The sequence below is a fragment of the Silurus aristotelis genome (genome assembly GCF_946808225.1).
Source record: "Silurus aristotelis genome assembly, chromosome: 18".
Taxonomy (NCBI): Eukaryota; Metazoa; Chordata; class Actinopteri; order Siluriformes; family Siluridae; genus Silurus; species Silurus aristotelis.
This window is the reverse complement of record NC_139591.1, coordinates 13,685,556-13,707,391: the sequence shown is the minus strand read 5'-3', so window position 1 is coordinate 13,707,391 and position 21,836 is coordinate 13,685,556. Positions and strand designations below refer to the sequence as shown.

The 21,836-nt window shown below is 39.3% G+C and overlaps 3 protein-coding genes across 10 annotated transcripts; 1 reads left to right on the top strand and 2 right to left on the bottom strand.

Annotated features, from left to right (window-relative positions):
* The first annotated feature begins 241 nt into the window (after positions 1–241).
* Positions 242–10,193, top strand: rilpl1 (Rab interacting lysosomal protein-like 1). 5 transcript variants are annotated; one of them, XM_083569365.1, is made up of 9 exons: positions 242–788; positions 1,899–2,049; positions 3,735–3,853; positions 4,403–4,645; positions 5,804–5,950; positions 6,362–6,513; positions 7,819–7,923; positions 8,337–8,424; positions 9,014–9,152. In XM_083569365.1, exons 1-9 carry the CDS (start codon positions 501–503, stop codon positions 9,017–9,019), a joined length of 1,299 nt encoding a protein of 432 aa, XP_083425491.1. In that variant the 5' UTR covers positions 242–500; the 3' UTR covers positions 9,020–9,152. The 5 variants fall into 5 exon arrangements, with proteins under 5 accessions (XP_083425491.1, XP_083425494.1, XP_083425490.1 ...); XM_083569368.1 differs by lacking the exon at positions 5,804–5,950 and having other exon boundaries at positions 9,014–10,193; XM_083569364.1 differs by lacking the exon at positions 8,337–8,424 and having other exon boundaries at positions 9,014–10,193.
* On the bottom strand, positions 10,098–12,688 carry snrnp35 (small nuclear ribonucleoprotein 35 (U11/U12)). 4 transcript variants are annotated; one of them, XM_083569381.1, is made up of 3 exons: positions 12,259–12,440; positions 12,069–12,131; positions 10,098–11,303 (listed from the first exon to the last, which is right to left on the bottom strand). In XM_083569381.1, the coding sequence occupies exons 2-3, from the start codon at positions 12,117–12,119 to the stop codon at positions 10,503–10,505; spliced, it is 852 nt and encodes a 283-aa protein (XP_083425507.1). In that variant the 5' UTR covers positions 12,120–12,131; positions 12,259–12,440; the 3' UTR covers positions 10,098–10,502. The 4 variants fall into 4 exon arrangements, with proteins under 4 accessions (XP_083425507.1, XP_083425508.1, XP_083425510.1 ...); XM_083569382.1 differs by lacking the exons at positions 12,069–12,131; positions 12,259–12,440 and adding an exon at positions 12,469–12,688; XM_083569384.1 differs by lacking the exons at positions 12,069–12,131; positions 12,259–12,440 and adding an exon at positions 12,582–12,688.
* Positions 12,689–14,369: 1,681 nt separating this feature from the next.
* On the bottom strand, positions 14,370–20,561 carry kmt5aa (lysine methyltransferase 5Aa). Its single transcript, XM_083569374.1, has 7 exons — positions 20,243–20,561; positions 18,164–18,314; positions 17,811–18,039; positions 17,317–17,404; positions 17,093–17,152; positions 16,818–17,008; positions 14,370–15,192 (listed from the first exon to the last, which is right to left on the bottom strand). Exons 1-7 carry the CDS (start codon positions 20,249–20,251, stop codon positions 14,982–14,984), a joined length of 939 nt encoding a protein of 312 aa, XP_083425500.1. The 5' UTR covers positions 20,252–20,561; the 3' UTR covers positions 14,370–14,981.
* Between the last annotated feature and the right edge of the window lie 1,275 nt (positions 20,562–21,836).

Sequence of the window (21,836 nt, the reverse complement as noted above, 5' to 3'; positions counted from 1 at the left end):
GGGACAATCCACATCAGATATGGCTGCTGTTTTTGCATTCCTCAGTGATACAGGTCCTTAGTTTTGTAGTATGAAAATCAAGTCACACACTTTAAAATAAAAATAAATGGCAAACAACTCATAACTTTTTTAAATAAAGTAAGTAAATTATTTGTGTAATTTTAATAAGTAAATAGACCGACTCTGAGTTGCTGTATTTTGAAAGTCCTATCTGATGCCATTTCAACTCTTCGGTATCGCTCACGCATGCGCACTCACTGCGGCAGTTTCCACTGAAGAAATCGGGACAAGAAACAAAACGGAACGGCGATGGGACAACTGTTAATAATACCATGAAATGTATCCGCTAAAACAGCCAGTGTAACCGCTAACACCGAAATTATGGCAGTACAACTTGTGTGAGTGTTGCGTCACACGCGGTTGTTCAGGCGTAAAGGAAGAGGGAGAGAGTGGGCTTCAGTGTTAAGTAGGAAATCGAGTCGGGCAGAGCAGCGACAGTTATGGAAGCGTTTGGGTCGGCGATGGAGAAGAACGTGGCGGATTTAACGGTGATGGACGTGTACGACATAGCGGCTGTGGTGGGCCAGGAGTTTGAGCGGATTATAGATCAGTACGGGTGTGAAGCTTTGGCCCGACTCATGCCCAAAGTTGTGCGGGTTTTGGAGATCCTGGAAGTGCTGGTGAGCCGCAACAGCATCAGTCCGGAGACCGAGGAGCTGCGCCTGGAGCTGGATAAACTCCGCCTGGAGCGACTGGACCGCCTGGAAAGGGAAAAGAAACACAAAAAGGTAGAAACAAAACACAAGTGTTAGTAAAAATGTGCTCATTTCTTTTTTGTTGTCTTGGTAACGAGATTAAAGCGCAAAGCTAATAACAGAGGAAACTTCCTTCTTTTTTGTATATATATAATACTTGCTAACTTTGACAAATATATGTAAAAAGTTTATAACTGTCTTCTATTTAATCGATAAAGCTGTTTTAAAAATAGAAATGTTCTGGGTTGGATTTCCGAAGCCGCATCCTAATCGATAAGTGCAGTCAGTCCCTGAGATCATGCAGAGAAAAGGGAACTAATGTGTATCTTTCACTGTCACTGATGTAGTACACACACACACACACACACACACACACACTCATACACACATTGTGTATTTTATATGTACTTTCATTTAGGGAGTATGAAGTGTACACTGAGATACACACCTACCTCCTACACTACTGTATTATTCAAGCGATCCACCTGAAAACTATTTCTTTTCCCACAGAGAAGATGTCTCACCCAAATAGACGAACACTTCTAGAAAACAAATTTGCTAAACCTTAATTTTTCTCATGTGTACACATTTTAGACATTTGTAATGTCAGTTTTCAACAATTCCCCTATGGGATTAATAAAATGTTCAGATTTTCCTAGAAATGCTCATTGTTTTAATGATCCATGGTTTTAGAAGCCTTAAGGAACCATAAGAATGAAGTGTAAGAAGTAGGTTTGTATTTGGATGCCATGAATCAAATCAAAATCAAATCTAAGTTTATTATACATACAGAGTACGACATGCAGTGAAATCCTTTGTACGACTGTCCAGCATTTAAGCATAAAAAAGAATAGAATTGAGGATACACATTTAAAAAAAAAAAGGTAGATAAATAAAAAGTATAAAATATCTGAAAATATATGTATATACATAAATGAGTATGGCAGATATTGGCAGTACAAATTAAAGTGATTTACTGATTGTCCTTAAAGTGTCCATGTGCAGTGTGGTGTGATATAAAGTGGACAGTCGAGAGTTAAAGTGTCATCGTGCAAAAATGAATGGAGTCATAACGCTGTGTGTTTATTGTAAAGGCGTGTCAGTGCTGAGATCATGCTGTGTATGTTGTGTTTGTCCTCACAGGAGCTGGAATTGGTCGAGGATGTGTGGCGAGGGGAAGCTCAAGACCTGTTGTCTCAAATTGCTCAGCTGCAAGAGGAAAACAAGACCCTCCTCAACAACTTTTCATTTAAGCACTGCCCAATGACAGAAGAGGATGTTCAGAGACAGGAAGGTAATTTACATGAGCTTCCTAAAGCAACTTGCTTCAACTCTGCAGCTGCATCTGTTTTTGTGAATAGAGTGACTCTCGGTGTTTTAATGAAGGGAGGCCACTGAGGGAAGGAAGTTTACAAACACATGCCCCCTGAATTGACAGATATAGGTTTAATTCTCTTAACTTTCACTTTTCACACACTCCTGCAAGCCTGCAAATCACGCATGGTAAATACTAGTCGCTGCAGACACTCTCATTCTCTCGCCGCTATTTAGAGATGGACAAAAGACATTCAGCCATGCTGCACAAAGGAGTCCTTCTGTGTGTAACTGAAGGGAACCCAGGATGCGTAACTGCAATAGCAGGCCAGCTTGGGGAGTCACAGAGATTCCTCAGTGCTCATTACAGTCACACGTGCCTCTTTTAAGCACTCCTTCAGCCTGTCTGAATACACCGACTTGCTGGCTGACTATCGTTTAAGAAAAATTTGACATGTTCTGCTTTCGTTTTTAATCGTAATAATAATGCTAATATAATATTTTAGTTAAAAAAAGATCAAACATTAATATAGAAGGTGAAAATGGCACTATGTGATGCATGTTTAAATATAATCATTTTACATTTATTATGCTGAAAATCATTTATTTTTTACATTTAAACTTCCAATACAATCAAAATAGAAGTCTCAAATTCTATTTGTACACAACAATGGTATTCTCTAACTTACACAGTGCCGAAGAGAACACCATGTGACATCATCCCAACAAGGAAAAGGTGTCTCTATTATTGCCTGGAATTCTTTTTTTGTTTGTTTGTGGGGGGGGGTTTTAAGTAAAACCCATGTGACAGTACTTATTAGACCATTTTTTCTGTCTTCTGATTGTATGTTTTGGGTTCCAATTTATTTTGTATTATTTTTCTTTCAGTTAAAAGTTGCATTTCTCTGACACATCAGTGCTGATTTATTAGTTAGTCACAATGACATATTTTTACTCCATGAACATTTTATTCATGTTTATCAGAGGTGCCAGTAATTCAGTAGCTGTTGTCCTGAATCAGGAGACAAAAGTTGCCTGTCAGGAAGATGGGGTCAGAGCATGAGGTCCGTCATTATAAAGTGCCCCTGGAGCAGAGAGTTAGGGGGCCTCGTTCAAGGATCTAACAGTGGCAGATTTGTGGTGCTGGGGCTTAAACCCAATATCTTCTAATAAATAACCAAGTTGATTTACCACGTAATGACAATGATTTCTCTAGTACGTGCAGGAATAGTTTATCTTTGATCGAGTGGGTTATTTCTAAGCCTGTGGCTGATCTAATATGTGTGTAACTGCATCAGAGCTCCACTGGCATAAATCTATTTTAAGTGCACCAACAGGGTAGCTTGAAGAGGAATTACATTGCTTTGAGTGTCATGTGTCAGTGTGTAACACATTCATGTATATGTAACATATACAAGAAAAATCACATTTTTTACTTTGTTTAATCTTTACAATTCACAGGAGTGTCCTGGATTTATGCAGGCGCATGCAAAAATATTGAAATGTATTTACATTTGGTTGACAAGTCTATCTATTGTGAGAGAATGAGTCCAGTTCTATTATGCTCATAGTGAACAGTGGAGCAGTGTTAGAATTTAAGCTCACAACCTTCAAGTCATAAGTACAAAATTCATAACTAATATGCCATTCTCTCTGGGTTGCCAGGTATGTCAGAAAGGGAGAGGCAAGTGATGAAAAAGCTCAAGGAGGTAGTGGATAAACAAAGGGACGAGATTCGCGCCAAGGACCGAGAACTAACGCTGAAGAACGAAGACATTGAAGCAGTAAGTGATCACTTTTCTATTTCATATCACTTAAACGTACAGCACCACACCATGAGTCAAACACACACGCCCATAGCGGTTTTCCTCTCAAGAAAGGGCGGATCATGCAATTGAACGGCTGAAAGAGCCGTATGGGTTAATATTATGACATAATATTATATTCTGGTTGATCTTGAGAGCACAGAGTCTCATCTTGGGCATTGAATCATTTGTGTTTGCTGTATATAATCCGAAAACATTTTTGAAAATCAGAGATTGAGAAATCCACCTCATTCATGCTTATTACACCTCCTGTGAATTAAAAAAAAAAATGCGCACTGTGGATGTAAAATGTGTGGGGTGTTCAATAAGTGTAATCACTTGACTTCCAATACAGTATGTGTTCGAAAGAAATCAGCACTAGCCTTGACGCTAGCCGTGTATTTTTGTTTTGTTTTTTCCTGCTGATTTAAACGTAACAACAAATAAAGACCCTGGATTTCCTTTTGTTCTCTTTAAGAGACTACTTTCTGCTTGATGTCAAGCTCTGTCTGCCTGTGTGTCTTTCAGCTGCAACAGCAGCAGAACCGGCTGATGAAGATTAACCACGATTTAAGGCATAAGATCACGGTGGTGGAGGCACAGGGAAAGGCTCTGATTGAGCAGAAGGTAGAGCTCGAGGCGTTCGCACAGACCAGAGAGCAGGAGCTGACGAGCCTTAGACAAGAGGTGGCACGACTTAGAGATCGTCTTCAGGGAGAGAAGAAAAGCCCTGAATCCGAAGAGCCTCCTGCTCCACCATCACCTGCACAGGTACAGACAGAACATCTGTAAATCCTCCTTTTACTGGTGGAGCTATAGATGTGAATATTTAATGAATCTTCTGTGGTGAGGTTGAAGGAAAAAAAAAAACACAGGAAAGTTACGCAGGTGCTTTTGTGTAGCATTAGATCCAAGTGATTGGCTTTTAAAGATGTTGCTAGATACAGGAGGCTGTTTACAGAGTAGATAATTATTTATCAAATTAATAAATATATTAAATTAATTTCTCCTTAAAACCCTCCAGTTTGCCTCAAGCTCATCCATGTTAAATAAGTCATATAATAGAGTGCTGCCCTCCGAGATTTGATCATTTAAAATTGATTGTGTGCAGAGAGTGTCAGGAAATAGATGAGGTATATGTTTCTGGCACATTTCTTTTTATTTTTCATGTTATTTATCATATTATTCATTTCTATTTATTTCTATTAATACATTAATTATTAATAAAAAAAAATTCCCTGAAATACATCTAAATAGATCTCTCTGGGTAAACTGGACTGAAACATAAATACAATAAATAATGGCAAGCTTATTCCACATGTAGCATACACAAGTTATGTCTTTTCAAATATCAATATCATATTCCAAATATTTTGAAATGTCATAAATAATAACTCCTCCTGTTGTTGTAAAACAAGTTCACTGTTGCCCTAAATGTGATTTTGCGTATTGGAACTGTTCACATGTACGTGACTGCAGTGAATCAGACAGTGCAGTCGGTGTGTCATAGATGAGATGAGGCTGAGCCGGTTGATAAATATAGCCGTGGTTTGGCCAGAGAGCTAGCAAAACTTGACCTAGGCCTAGCATTTAAAGGCACAGTTCAGTTAAATAATATGTGGTCTAACAGTGAATGAGATCTGTTGCTTTTGCAGAGTGAAGTCATGCAGTGGAAGCACCAGCTTCTGTTCATTGTAAGCCGTGTTAGTACTGTGTGATAAAACTGCGCTTTTGTTAAAGCAGCAAAAGCTCAGATAATTCAGGATATTAATACTACACTATATTCAGCTCTTCATCTTTTTGTTATTTTATTTAAAAAAATGACAGTCTTTGTCTTTTGTGTAAACTGTTATGATTTCTTTAGCCAACAAGCCTTTTAATCTAATCTCATGGAGAACTTTTCTTATTAATGCCCTTGTCTTGGGTCAGAATTTACTCCCCGAGCACATGCTATTATGCGACCCTCTGCTCTCCCTCGATCCATATAACAACCAAGTGCTGACATATGAAGATGAGGCGGATGTCGAGGATGAGAATAATGTGGAGGACGATGAGGAAGAGGCTGTGCTGTTATGGGTAACCTCTTAGCTTACTAGGGCTGCATGGCTTGAGACTAATTTGCATTGTTCCAGTAGTGAACGCCCATAGTGCCTTTGTTTTTATTAGAGCATTAGCTAATCTGTTTTGTGAAGGAGGTGTGTGTAGGAGTCAGCTGCGGTGTTTTGGGTGTGGTTAACATCAACCACAAATCGTGTGGCGAGTGTAAATGCAAAAAGAGAAAAGTTTTGTTGGAGTTTTGAAATGATCAGCATGTGTGTGTCGTGTACTTGTGTCAATACTGGGAATGAGAAATCGTGATTGGTGTAGAGCTTTAAGTGTATGTGGAGTTGACTAATCAGACTAATCGGAGTATTGTTGTAGAAAAGCAGCTCACAGACCTTATGAGCTGCTGGCGCTGACATTAACTTCATCTCTCTCGTTTGACAGGATGCCCTGTGTGAGGAAGACGCAGGTTTCGATCCGAAAGATCCGAACCGGCCACGCTTCACTCTGCAAGAGTTGCGAGATGTCCTGCACGAGAGAAATGAGCTGAAGGCCAAAGTGTTCATGCTGCAAGAGGAAATTGCATATTATAAAAGGTCAGCCTTGTGATTCTGCCTTGTGTTATTATATTTAATATTCACAGACTGTAGTCATAAACTCAAAAATAATGTCAAAATATCACCTATCTATCAAACATATGCTCTCTCTCAGATAGATAGATAGATAGATAGATAGATAGATAGATAGATAGATAGATAGATAGATAGATAGATAGATAGATAGATAGATAGATAGATAGATAGATAGATAGACAGACAGACAGACAGACAGACATGTGTGACTTTCCTTTGCACACTTAATACACTTGCACAAAGTCATTCGTTTTGTAGGATTTGCAATTATACCAATCAGGTGCTAATGATCATCTATTTCATATGTAGGTTCAAACACAGTCGTTCACCAAAAAAGATACTGCTGTGTATCAGGCTTTAAACTTGGTGAGGACCAGCCTAAATCTGCTAATACGGTGAGGTTGTAGAAGACCATTTCATGTCACAGTTCATAGCAATACTGAGCCCAGCAACAAGACACAAGGTGATTTATCAAACTGCCTCAGCAAGGTCTTTTGGAGAAAGAGATGTCAAAGCAGACTGGGGGTTCAAAATAAGACACCCTGCAGACTCCAAAAGTCAATGAAATGGGAATAAAATGGAATAATAAAAAAAAATATATATATATATATATATATATATATATATATATATATATATATATATATATATATATATATATATATATATATATATATATATATATATATATATATAAAACTGTGTATATAAAACAGTGGCTGGACCACCTATCCTAAAAAAAAGTTTTTCTTTCTTATACCACAGCGGTTTTCCTATTTTTATTTCTTTAATTTCTACATCCATTCTGTAATTTGTATCCATTTGTAGTTGTAAAATATATAGTAATACATATAATATAGTAATAAACATATTCATTTATTAAGTTCATGTTTTCACTTGTACTGAAACCTACACTTTAGCAGCCTATTGTTCTCTCTCTTAAAGAAAACTTAAAGCTTAAGACACGGAAAAACCTAAAGTCATACAGCCTCGCCTCAGACTGCTACAGAAACACTGATACTAGAGACTTGTTCTAAATATACAAACCAAAATGCCTGCTCATAGAAAACTGTTTGTGATTATGCTACTATAAAAATGACATCGTATGAGAAGGAGAGTTTTACTATAAACCTGTAATTTGGATTAGACCTCTGACCAATCAGAATTGAGAATTCAACTACACTGGGGTGTTGGACGCTGAGTCATTTCAATGTCAATAAAGGGCTATTTTTTAAACATTGATGAACCTGTGTGTTCTCTTTTCTTCAGTGAGGAGCAAGAAGACGATCCACACCCGCCCACTCTGGACCCTTCGCCCACGCTCAGGCCCCAATCCCGAACTGGTGCCCAGCCAGAATCAGGCATAAAGCGCTTGTGCGTACCATACACAAACTTCTTCCTACACACCTACATACACTCACTCAGATATTTGCAGGGAACCAGAACAGCTCATATTTCCCCCTTGTAAATCCCATATTGCTCTTTACGAGCGCATGCAGTCAATAAAGTAGACCAAAAGGTAATAAACATCCGTTACTGACGTCTAGTTTGAATCCCACTTGAAGGTGATTTTAAGGGGGTTCGTGTTTTTCACGCACCCATGTGGTATGATTATTATGGATCCCGTTGTCAGTGGATTACTATGGCGAGCAGGTGCCACCATTTTGTGTAGAACTTCCCCAAACGGAGGAGGTATTTTGGCAGACATCCAGCGTTAGCGGGAGCTACTTGGTGGTTTCTGTTCCCTCTTTTGCTCAATTCCGCACGTCTGTGCCTTTCTGCAACAGGATCTTCACAGCCATTATGCCGATGGTGGCGGCTGGCTTGATTGCAGATGACCCCACTTTACAGCCAATCAGACGACTTGTCTCTCTTGTATGGCCCTCTTTTTCATTGTTGACCACCTCATATTATAACCCTGCATGTGTGTTCTTTCTTTCTTTCACCACTGCATGCCCTTCCCACTTGACCTCTCACTGGAAGTGGTCGTAACACCAAGAACATTCTGATTGGCTGATTGTGGGGTTGTGCTGTCTGAAGTTTGTTAGCAGGAAGGTCATTAGAATCAGCCAGTCAGAATAATAATAATAATATTTTTTTAAAAACCCTGTATTTCCTATTTACCTGGTCCAGCTCTCATGCTAACACTTGTGACTTAACCCCGACCTTTAATCCCACTAAGGAGTTTAAAACTCTAACAATGATTAGCCTAGCACTTTCCTGTGTGTTTCCATCTAGCGACTCACGATCAGATGGATGGCTGAAATGTTGTGTGAATGTGTGAAGTGCTTATTTGATCTATAAGGGGGTAACAGGGTGATTTCTTGATTGGGGTGCCATTTAGCCAGCTTTCAATCTACAAAATCAGGCATTTCCAATTCAAAAATGTATTTGAATGCCAACATCGCCATTATCGTATATCTGCTGAAAGCTGCTATGGTGACATCTCGCTTCTCCCTTTTAGGTTTAGTTTCTTCTCCCGAGACAAGAGGCGCAGCTCGCAGAGAGGCATGTTGCAGATTGACGATGGCTACAGCCCATGGTCCCGCAAAGATGACGTGTATACAGAGCAAGCCCAGGAAGCTTTACAGCACATGTAACCAATTAAACACTGACAAAGCACAATGACCCTCTAATCGCTAACGCCCCTGGCAATGTCATGAGCAATACCTACCATACACTCCACTGTTACAGTCACGTTTCCCAGCATTAGTGGATAAAGACAAAGGGGAATGGAACAGCATAAACGTAGATAATGGCTACACTACCCTTCCAACGTTGACATCTCTAAAAGTTGTCAATGTCACTCTTCATTTCAAGTTGTTTTATATGCAGGTTTGGTTGCCAGATACGCAAGATACTATAAGCAAAATGTGGTTGTTGATAAGGATCACATTTGCAGTCATGAAGAGAGCTGAGGAGGCCGTGTTGATATGCCTCGAGTAGTATCTTAATTAGGACACTTTTATCATGTTTGTAAATTCAAATCAAATGACGTGGTGCCTAGTGAAAGATAATCCAGGTTTATTGTGATAAAGGCTGCCAATAATAGGACGGTGCATCGCCAATGAAAAGTGGCTGCTTTTTTCTCTCCTTTTTTTTTTTTTAACTGAAATGTTTGCATAGTATTTGCACAGGGATGTACAACATATGGATAAGCGTGTTATTCCTGAGTTCCGCTATAGGAATGATAGAAAGAAAAAACTATTCTGGGCATTCCAGACTCTCACAAGACTCCCATCAGCAAATGTCCCAGATCACCAGCTGTTCTGCATTCTTATGACATGTGTGGGGCTTATACTAGAGTTTTAGTGGAAGCATGAAAATGGCAACGCAGTTACAGCAACATACTGACAAAAGCTTCTTTGTGAACATGGAGTCCTTGCCAGTGATTATTGAAACAAAGTGTGTGTGTGTATATATATATATATATATATATATATATATATATATATATATATTACACACACACACACACACACACACACACACACTTGTATATCTGTATGCATTCAGTGTGTTTGAAAAGACTTTCAGGAATCCTGTAATGATGTATGTCCCACAATACAGATCTTTAATGAACAATAATGAAGAATGCTGCATAATTTCATCTCATTGGCCATTAAAATATTTTATACATGGTACCATCGTTGTGGCTTTTTGTATAATTCTGTTAGCTGAATTCCCTTGTTAAAATTTAATTGATCCATATGAATACAGTATCAGTGGTAATGACACACACACACACACTGCAAATTAAACAGAAATTTCTGGAAAGCTAGCTAATTTTAATGTCATCATGTGATGCAAACTGACCACAAGCACATTCATGTGTAATTTGATACTTATGGCTCTTTCTGTACATCTCTGAACTTAGTTTTGTCTCATCCATGGGTGTGTAAAGGGGAAAAAAATGGCATCTGTCAAAAGTAGAAAGTTTTATAGAATACGATTCATCTTTTCTCAGAATCTCTGTACGAGTCCCGATATCTCCTTTCATCCTTTCCTCGGTTGGATTCTCTCTCGCTACTCCTGTCCCGGTGTCGTCTGGATTCCCGTCTGTCTTTATTGTAGTCTCTACTACCTCGCTCTTCCACTCGCTCCCAATTGTCCCTCCGATTTCGCTGTCGCTTCCCGTACCCTCTGTCCCAGTCTGGAGACGTGTCTCTCCTTTCATCTCTCGGTCTCTCTTCTCTCCCTCCATCTCCATCTCTCCACCGCTCAGCTGGTCTGGGCATTGCAACAGACAAATTTATGGGTCTCCTGAATGGCCTGTCCCTGCCCCCGAACCTCAGCTGGCCTGATTCTTTCTTTCCTCCCAGACCACCGCCGAATCGCCGCGGTATCCAGCCCTGCAGCGTGCGCTCCTGCTCAAAGTCCACAAAAACCTCGTGCTGGTCCACTACCATCTTGTTGCCATCTCTCCATGCTTTCATTAGCGAGCGCTCCTCTTTGTACTCCACAAAGGCGTAGCCCTTAGAGAAGCCAGTTACGGCATCCCGGACAAGCCGCAGTCGTCTGATGTCACCGAATTTGGAGAAAATATTGTGAAGGTCGTCTTCGGATGTCTTTTTGTTGAGCCTTGAGACAAACAGTGTGAGCTGTGGGTCACCTGTTACCGCTTTATTAGGCTGGTAATGGGCATTCATCGCCCGCCATATGGCTCGGTCATGGGGCTCAACGTCAGTGCTGTCAATGCTGCCAGCCTTCAGGGGGTTGTAGACTTTCGCCAGAGCACTCCACTCATTCATTTTCTGATAGGAACATGACAGGAAATAAAACAAGCACAGTATATGAGATTTGTACAGGACAAAAAGGAATTCTTTATTTCTTAAACCAGAGAATTTAATACTGGCAATGGTTTTAATTAATATGTACTCGAATTTTTCATACAATGACCCCTTACTATCTCTGTTACCAAATTGACAAGGTGAGGGAGACGAGATTGAGATGGTTTGGACATGTGCAGAGAAGGGACATGAATTATATTGGTAGAAAAATGCTGAAGTTGGAGCCACCAGGTAGGAGGAAAAGAGGAAGGCCAAGGAGGAGGTTCATGGATGTGGTGAGGGAAGACATGCAGGTAGTTGGTGTAAAAGAGGCAGATATAGAGGACAGGGTGGTATGGAGACGGATGATCCGCTGTGGCGACCCCTAATGGGAGCAGCCGAAAGAAGAAGAAGAAGATAGTCATATACTGTATCATTTTGTTCTTCCAGCTTCTCCCATTAGGGGTCGCCAGAGCGGATCATCAGTCTCCATACCCCCACCCCCCCGTCTTCTAAATCTGCCTCTTTTTCACCACATCCACAAACCTCCTCCTTCCTGGTGGGAAGTATTAAAATAAGAATGGTTTGGTTTACGATTTGTTCTACATATAATGAATTGGAAAGGATTTTGTGATGGAATGAGTTGTTCATATCTGGCAACCCAACTCTCGGACTTACCACTAATGAAACAATTGAATCTAAAATTTAAAACACACAATTAAATATTATCATTTATGCATAAATACCTACAGATGTGGGTTTGGACAGATGTTTTGAAACAAAAGTAATGTGTAGCTTCATTAACTACAGCAGCTCGGGAGCTTGAGCTGGCATAAATTATCCGATTTAAACTTCATTATAAAACACCGCGGAACTGAACGTTCAAATTTATGCAAAAGTAAATGTAATCGGTCTTTTTTTTTTTTCTTAATATAAAAACTGACGACTCTCCTCTAATACCCAAACGCTGGCTACAAAACAGATACCTCAGTTATGTTAAGTAGTGAATCCTAAACGCCTTGACCGTAAATATGAGTGCACTACAGAGTGCGGAGAAAACATTCACCCGTTCACTGCGTAGGGCACATACATGGCGAATGAAATACAACCAACACGTATGCAGGGCTAGAAGATAAAATAGTAAACCAACCAATCATGTGATGCTCCTTCGCAGTAACTCTAGTTGATTTCAGAAATGTATCTTACTTTACAAAAAAAAAGTTTCCTGTAAAACCAAATAAAAATACAACCAAACCAACATACACAGTAGTAGGTCTTCAGCAGGTGTGCAGCAGGTTAATCATTCCGTGTAGAAACTCCTGTGGGGTAAATTGGTCCGTGAGTTATGCGCTGTAGTTTGTGGTCGCGAATGTTTTGAAATCAAACAGATTTAAAATCGGTTGTCTATAAAAAAAAAAAAACAACATGGATCATATACCACATATATAAATACAGGTAAAAACGTAATAAAAAACTTTATAGAGCATTTAGGTTTTCCGGTTTGGCATAATGATGCTCACTATTGACCTCTAGCGGCCCAAAACACCAGATTTTACACTATTGGTCAAAAGTATTGGGATAGCAGACTTTTACAGCCGTATGAATTTTTCCCAAAATTGTTAGCACAATGTTAGAGGCATACAAATGTATAGGAAATTGCATTTTCCCCTCATGTTCCTTCACATTAACTAGGAGACACAAACCTGTTCCAGCAAGACGATGCCCCTGTGCACACAGTGAGCTCAATGAAGATTATTGTTTGCATGGGTTAAAGTGAAAGGTTTTAAATGGTCTTCTATAAAGCTCTGAACTCAACTCTGTTGAGGCCTCCTCACCCTAAATCAATACCTGACTTTACTCACTCCCCTGTGGATAAATGAGCAGAAATCTCCACAAGTACTCTCAAAAATCTAGTGAAACACCTTTCCAGAAGAGTGGAGGTTATTAGAAAAGCAAATGGGGACTAAAGGTGGAATGGGATGTTCAAAAAGCACATACAAATCTTAGTCAGGTAACAAATATTTGTCCCTATACTGTGTGTAAAGCTGTTTTAGTCAACCGTTGTCTTCTAATGCAGTCGTTTAAAATAAAAGATAAGATCAGGTATGTTTAGTTTAGATATTCTTCTGTATGTTTTAGAGCTTATGGTACTATTATTTACATCAGTACAGGTAAAGAGTAGTCTGCTTCTGGGCACCAATAGTAACCAGATGGTTAACAGAATATGCTTCTGAATGGCGAGAGAAGGATCTCATCACTCCAGGATCTCCAGATTAATAAGGTGAGGGAGGCGAGATTGAGATGGTTTGGACATGTGCAGAGGAGGGACATGGGGTACATCGATAGAAGAATGCTGAGGATGGAGCCACTAAGGAAGGAGGTAAAGAAGAAGACCAAGCAGGCGGTTTATGGATGTGGTAAAGGAAGACATGCAGGTAGTTGGGTTGAAAGAGGCAGATGTAGAGGACAGATGGGTATGGAGACGGATGATCCACTGTGGCGACCCCTAATGGGAGAAGCCGAAAGATGATGATGATGATGATGATGACTGTCTGTGCAGTGTTTTACACAATCACACAATTTCCCTTTGCTTCAAATAACATGATGTGAAGGACCAGCAGCTGAGTGCCTGGTAAATATTTACTGTAAGAAATCAACAGGCATGTACATATAACCGAATGACTTTGTCAGGCAGGTTCATATAACAAAACTATTCTTGCTCCTTCCACTACAGGTTTCTCTCTAAAACGAGAAGAAATGGCTCCAACAAGCTTACATCTATTTATAGAGCCGTGATTCAATCTGATTGAAATAAACCTAGCACCTAGATTGGTTTGCATTTAAAGACCCGTTTTGACAAGAATCCCAAATATTGGAAAATCTTCAACAGTAAGTTCCTGTGGGATGAATAATTCACATTTGAAGAACAGGCCTCAGGACATTATTATAAGAAAACACAGAGCTCTACCTGAAAGCTCTTAGCATAGGCTCTGAAGTTCCAGTACCTGGCCTGATGTCACAAACTACATCGATGCGCACACGAGACAAACCTTTGCATAAAATCATTTTATTAAACAAAGCTTTCATCCCAGCATAGAGAATCGGCTGAATACTCACACTCTGGTCATTTCATAATCACTCTCAAAACGAGATTGATAGATTTTTTTCCAATCCTTCACATCACACTCAACATTGTAAAATTGTAAGACTCCAAATTAAGTTGAGGGAGGGGGTACCTTCCAGTTTTTCTAAGCTTTTAAAACATGGCTCTTCATAAGCATTCCACAGAATTGTTTGCACACAATACATAGTTATTGCTAAGCCACTAATTACTATACACTGGCTTAAGAAAACGTTTTATAAAATTGCAGAAAGTTTGACTATAACTGCATGCTTTGGAAGCACTGCTCTACAAGTATATAAAATATACAAAAAAAAAAAAAAAAGAAATGTGTGAAAACTAGCATGTCATAGCAGGATAAATATATATTTTTAAAAGAATCATGTAGGACATGTGGAATATGTACCGTAACCTAAATGTGTTTAAGTCACCAAATAACACACCCAAACAAGTACTACCCCCTAAACATTCTCATCTTGCTAAGGCAATAATTACATTAAAATCTGGATTTAAGAAACAAGCTGTTCCCTTCCCAGAATCCATCAGTGTTTGAGCCATGGATGAGCAGCTATCGAGGCTTTACTTCGATCTCCATAGTCATACAGCAGCTCCTCTCCCTCCTCTATATCTCGAGAGGCCACGAGGATCAGGTGAGGTATTCCATTGATGTCGTGGAGTTTGGTCTGACAGTTGCCGTTCTTACTGTGGTTGATGAGCCTTCCCATGCGGTCAGTTTCCTTCGTCGCATCCACACTGAGGAGAAAGCAGTCAGAACAGGAGCTTTACACTCTGACCACACCAGAAATCTTTCATTCTACTACCGATTCAATACTGTCATCCTAACAGTGAGCTCAGCCTATGCAACTTCCTGTTTAAGTTATGGAAAACATTTTAAACAAGCAAAATCAGCTTTGAATGACAACTCATTTAAGGTATTCCAAGATTTATATGGTAATCATGGAGAATGTTGATGGAGAAGTATAGAGAAGGTCAGAAGGAGTTGCATTGTGCGTTTGTGGATTTAGAGAAAGCATCGGACAGGGTGCCGAGAGAGGAGTTGTGGTATTGTATGAGGAAGTCAGGTGTGTCAGAAGTATGTGAGGGTGGTGCAGAACATGTATGAGGACAGTGGGACAGCAGTGAAGTGTGCAGTAGAAACTACTGGGTCAAGGTGAAGGTTGGACTGCACACCAAGAATCGGCGCTGAGCCCTTTCCTGTTTGCAGTGGTGATGGACAGGTTTGCAGACGAGGTCAGACAGGAGTCTCCATGGACTATGATGTTTGCGGATGATACTGTGATTTGTGGTGAGAGTAGGGAGCAGGTTAAGAAGAGCCTGGAGAAGTGGAGGTACGTGCTGGAGAGAAGGGGAATGAAAGTCAGTAGGAGTAAGACAGAGTACATGTGTGTGAATGAGAGGAGTGGTGCGGTTGCAGGGAGAAAAGGTGGAGGAGTTCAGGTACCTGGGGTCAACAGTGCAAAGTAATGGAAAGTGTGTTCGAGAAGTGAAGAGAAGAGTGCAGGCTGGATGGAGAAGAGTAGCAGGAGAGATTTGTGATAAAGGAGTATCTGCAAGAGTGAAAGGGAAAGTTTATAGGACTGTGGTGAGACCTGCGATGTTGTATGGTTTAAAGACAGAGGCATTGAGTAAAAGACAGGAGGTGGAGCTGGAGGTAGCAGAGCTGAAGATGTTGAGGTTTTCGTTGGGAGTGACGAGGATGGATAAGGCCTAGGAGGAAGTTTATGGATGTGGTGAAGGCAGTTGGTGTGAAAGAGGCAGATGTAGAGGACAGGGGGGTGTGGAGATGGATGAACCCCTGTGGCGACCTCTAATGGGAAAAGCCGAAAGAAGAAGTAGTTCGTTTTATTTTTTGGTTTAAACCTCTGACATTTATGTTTTCTCTTAGGTTACTTGTCTTCTTCGTTACCCACGATGCAGTTTGTCAAACAGTGGTCCCAGTGGGATTAATGCTTGATTTAAGACTACCCTAGACAGTGGTACAAAAAGCTGAAATTCAAGCTAGTTTATCGCTTCATCTATACATACCTCAGCTTCTACATTAATACACCTTCAAAAGCGTCAACTTTGGATCGCCAACTAGCTGAGCAGAGCCTGTGCTGTAACTTAACTGCATTTACTCGCTGCATTACGTTCTGGAAGGTCAAGGTGTTTTCTCTATACTGCTTCTTTTACATTTCTCATCAATATGACCCTGAACTTAATTGGAAAATGGCGAGATCTTAAAGTTCTTGCGTCTTGCATAAAACCCGACCACTGTCTATCTTTCCGAAAGACATTGAACACTACTCAGTCCTATCAACTTAATTTCCTGTGCAAAGTGACATAAAATGAAGACATGGTGCGACACCATTACATACCAATATGTTTTGCTGAGATACTGGAAGTAATACATATAGCAGCCAGTAGCAGGGTCTTGTGCATATACAGCCTCCTTTTTTTTGGCATCGGTTTTCAGCAACAGGTCGCCATGATATTCCACTACGTACTGGCCTTTCTGGAAGCTTTGGGTTGCAAAAACTCCTCTTCCTTTTCCTTCAATGTGCTTCACCTTCGGAGAACAAATCATCAAGTTCAACTAATTTTCATTATCCTAATGATCATGCCTTTAACTTCTTATTTCGCTTATATTTACCATCATTCCATCCTCTATCCCTTTTGTGATCAGCTCGTCTAGGTGTTTCTTCTGTTCACACTGTGCGTGGGGGGGGGGGGGTGTTAAAGGTACACACTTTACTCTTACGACATATGTAATAAAAGTTTAACTAAAACATTCCACCAAAATTTTTATTGGATTTTGTGGATACCCGTTTCAGCCCCAATGTTAACATTGGTAAATCAGATTTTCTAATTACTTACCTTTAATTCGGTTTTACTTTTCCGTGAGCTTCTCCGTATGGGATAATAATCAGTAACCTTTCGATTAGTGGAATTCTTGCTGTCTGAACTAGAAAGTAAAAAATACAGGCATGAATAACTTTACTTTTATTTTACTTTAATCAACTTGTTATACACTTATGAATTGTAACAGAATTAAATCTAAGCATAAAGAGGAGCAATTCAGTAGGAGACTTGACCCTTTTTTGACATTCTCAAGTCGAAATCAGAGTCTTGTGAATATCTGACCATCACATATATATGTGCTTTATCATTCTATATTGCACTCACGGTCAGAATCTAGAGATGAGCTATTAAAATGCTACAGTTTACAAATACCTTTTAGACAATTGCTTCCAACTTTGGGACAAGTGTTTGGTGGAACTCTCACACATGGTATGATGGTCAGGTGTCCACAAAGCTGTACGCAATTTATCATTAGTAAAGCAAACTGGCTTTAAAATCTATAAGCTTACACTTTTTCTGAAGACTTCCTCACTCTGACCTTTTTACGACAACCTGCCTTTATCTGGCACGGTGAGCGAGTGTTTTTGATTTCTGGAGTGACTTCTGCTGGTGAGGGAAAACGGGCCTGCATACAATGCAGCAGTTTGCTCTTTTCCTCTGCTTTGCATGTTTGGAGGTCCTCTTTCACAGCCATTTTGGGAAGAACAATCTCACCATTTACAGTACTGGGTCTTTTGGCTGTATATAAAAAAAAAAAAAAAAATGTTTTTAAAAGTTCAAATTCAACACAGTACGTTACCAGAAAACATCACAAGCTATTCATGCAATCTGTATAGAATGTAAAAACACTTCTCATCCATACAATTATTGTGTCTCTCATTTTGTGTGCAAAATATCCTCGAGGATTTCCCATCTTGGATGACCTGGACAGAGATCTCCTCATGATGTGGTGCCTTTGAGGGCTGGTGGCTGAAAAAATTGTGAAGTGTAGCATGTCCATTGCATATTGTTTCCTGAAACAAAAGATATTTGAACAAAGGTTAGAGTAATTTATAGCTAGCACTGCCACAAGCAAAAAAAAAACATAAATAGGGAGGAGAAAAGAAAAGAGGAACCCCCCCCCCCCACACACACACACACACACACACAAATGGGCCTCATGGGTAAATGTTTGTACAACCTTTCATAGCAAACTGTAGGATTTATCGTGTATATACACATGCGTGAATGTCTTTATTTCATGTATATACACTGTACTGTGCAAAAATTTTTTGTGAAAAATGCAATAAGGTAAGAATGCTTGTAAAAAGTGTTCTTTTTAATCAAACAACAAAATGGAAAGCAAATGAACAAAAGGTTTGATATTTTGTGACCACCCATTGACTTTGAAACAGCATCAATTCTTCTAGATAAACTTGGCTACAGTTTTAGAATGAACTCAGCCGGTAGGTTGTTTCAAACATCTTGGAGAACTAACCACAGATCTCTTGTAGATGTATGCTACCTCAAATCCTTCCGTCTCTTCATCTGATGCCAGAAGACGTTGAGATCAGGGCTCTGTGGGGGCCAAAACTATTACTTTCAGGACTCAATATTTTTCTCCATGCTGAAGATAGTTCTTAATGACACTGGCTGTATGCTTGGGGTTGTTCTCCTGCTGCAGAATACATTTAGGTCCAATCAGATGCCTTAGTGAAGGTGCTGCATGATGGAGTTAGTGCCTGTATTTCTCAGTATGGTGGTTACAATATCAGTCCAGAGCACCTGCTGCCATTTTTCTGCATCCCAGTTCCTATGTTTTTTGCAGAGATTAATCACTTAGCCTTGTTTTCATGTCATGTTATTGGCCACAGTTCTTCCACGAGGACTCAATTCTGGCCAGACATGTGAACATCTAGTGATGTTGAAGGGACGTAGGAATGACGATCTCATCTGCTGCAAGTTTCCTTGGTAGGAGTATTGATTTCTCTTCTGTTCATGTACTTTCCCTTTTGTTTATTGATAAGACATTAATTTTAATTTGGGAAAGCTTTCACAGTGGCCTAAAAAGAACATATTCAAATATCAAGTAAATTACAATAAAATTTATAATGATAAAAAAAAGAATAAAAAAAGAATAAATCATTATAATTTGCAAATTAAAATAAAGATATTCCAGTAGCTATGACTTTTTCTTTTTCTTCCCCTCCCACTGTTGCCGTTAAGAATCACATTTTCAAAAAAAATCTTCCGGTCTAAACCACGCCCACTTCCTCTTTGGAACAGAATACGAAAACATAGGACTATCTTGAGCTTTAAATAAGAAACACAAACCCGAAGGCGCGTTTACGTTCATCTGCGCACCAAAAAAAAGCTATTTGTACGTTCAAATTAATAAATTTTCATTAACAATATGAAAAGTTATTGATGTCATTCAGTTATAATCACGCTTGCGAGGGGGTTATGAATGCTTTCTAGGGTAAACAATTAACTGCAAAGCGTAGAAACGCGCTAAAAGTGCAGGTAATGTATTTAGAGGAAGTGTATAATTGACAGGTTTTGATAAAGCAGTGAGAGTTTGTTAGTGTAAAAACATGAATGAACTCGAATGCTGTAGTTGGTGGTGAACCCCTACATACACGCCCACATACACAGCTACAGGGCCTTTAACTGTGCTTTCTTCTTAATATGAGAACTTAAATACATGTATCTTAACGTTATTTAGGAAAGGATGATTGCATTAAATGTATTAATTAATAAGAAAAACGACGCCCGATTACTGCGCCGCCATGTAAAACTAAAACAATAGAGACCATATAGCAAAGCTATTTTAGCAGAGACCGTCTACAGCGTTGTGGCGAGACAGAAAGGTGTGTAAATAGCCGGATATTAACGCTGCATTTAAAATTATATTAAACAAACGTTTGAGTTTGTGGTGTGGGATTGAGATGTTCTCACCTACCCCGTTCATTTCAGTCGTCTTTATCCAGCTGGTTTTGTAGTGAGCTTGCGGGCTTTGCGTTTAAAAGCGAGCACAAACCTTATTTTATTTCCACTCGATGCAGGAAAAAGACATTCCAGTGTTACTTACGAGAATTCGTCTCCCCAGGCGCTTAAAAAAAAACCCAACCACAAACTTTTTTTTTGCTGTTTCATTTGCAGTAGCTCACCCGGGTCAGTGTCTCACTTCCACGCCGCCATGTTTCTACTTTGAAGTCATTGAAGGGAGGAAAGAGCATGTGAGCGTTTAAATGGCTGTTCCGAGGGAGCCGCACCTTCACTCTCCGACAGGTGGCGCTGTTTCGCGCGTTCTTATTGCCGGGCTGCTGCTCCACTTTCCCTCCATTTTCTCTCCCACATGCCACCAAGTTGAACTGAAAAGACAATTGTATTCACACGGGTGACTTCGTCCTTACAGTCATGTCATTGGAAATTTTTACTGATTCCGATTCCGTTCATGCTCAAAGGTGCACACAAAAACAGTTTGACATCTGATCATCTAATAAAGTGTAAAACGTGTAAAATGTGCTGTTTATATGAAAGATACTTTGGTTCTAGTATTCTCTGAAATGATAAAGATCTCATTTAATTAAATCTAACATTTATTAAAATCCCATTTCCAAAAAAGTTGGGACGCTGTGTAAAATAAAACAGAATGCAATGGTTTGCAAATCTAATAAAGTCCAGACCAGTTGCTGAATTTTGGAATTAAAATGTGTGTCTGATACAAAATTCTATCTGAATAACAGTCCTGGGCCAGTTAAGCACCTCGACTATTTTACTATAAAGCCATACTCTTGTAATAGATGCAGTTTGTGGTTTAACACTGTCTTGCTGAAATAAGAATCTTAGAATGGTTTCTCTGTCCACAGAACAGTTTTCCACTTTTTTTGGCCCAGAGAAGATCATGTTCAAATATGGCTTCTTCTTCACATGATAGAGTTTTAAACTGAAATTATGAACAGTGGTGGACAGTAACAAAGTAAATGTAATTAGTTAATGTACTTAAGTAGATTTTTCAGATATCTGTATTTCCATTTAGGGAGAAATTTACTTTAACTTCACTACAGTTAAATATTGTACTTTTTACCCAACTATATTTAGCGAAATCATTAAAAAAAAAAAAAAAAAAAAAACGTAACTAGTCAAGCATGCATCAGGCCACCAATCAGGGTAGAGCACAAGCTCTGTTTTAAACCTATTTTGATTGTCGCTTGGTGGTATCTACTTATCATGAACATACAGTTTAACATCGGTTCAACAGCAAGCAGATTATTTTGAGAGGAATAAATGATGGAAGAAACTTCTAACTCTAATCACAACACCTGTGACATGAAAATTGTAATAGATATCAATTAGTTTTACAAAAAAAATATAATTTTATTAATATATTCACGTGCTAAGAGTAAAATTAGAGTCGTTTCACATAAACCGAGTTGATTAAGCTTAGAGTCTTGTGACAAAAATGATAATAGGAACATGATACCATAATAAATCATAGCACTTTGGATACTTGTGTACATTTGAAGGCAAATACTTTCATACTTTTACTCAAG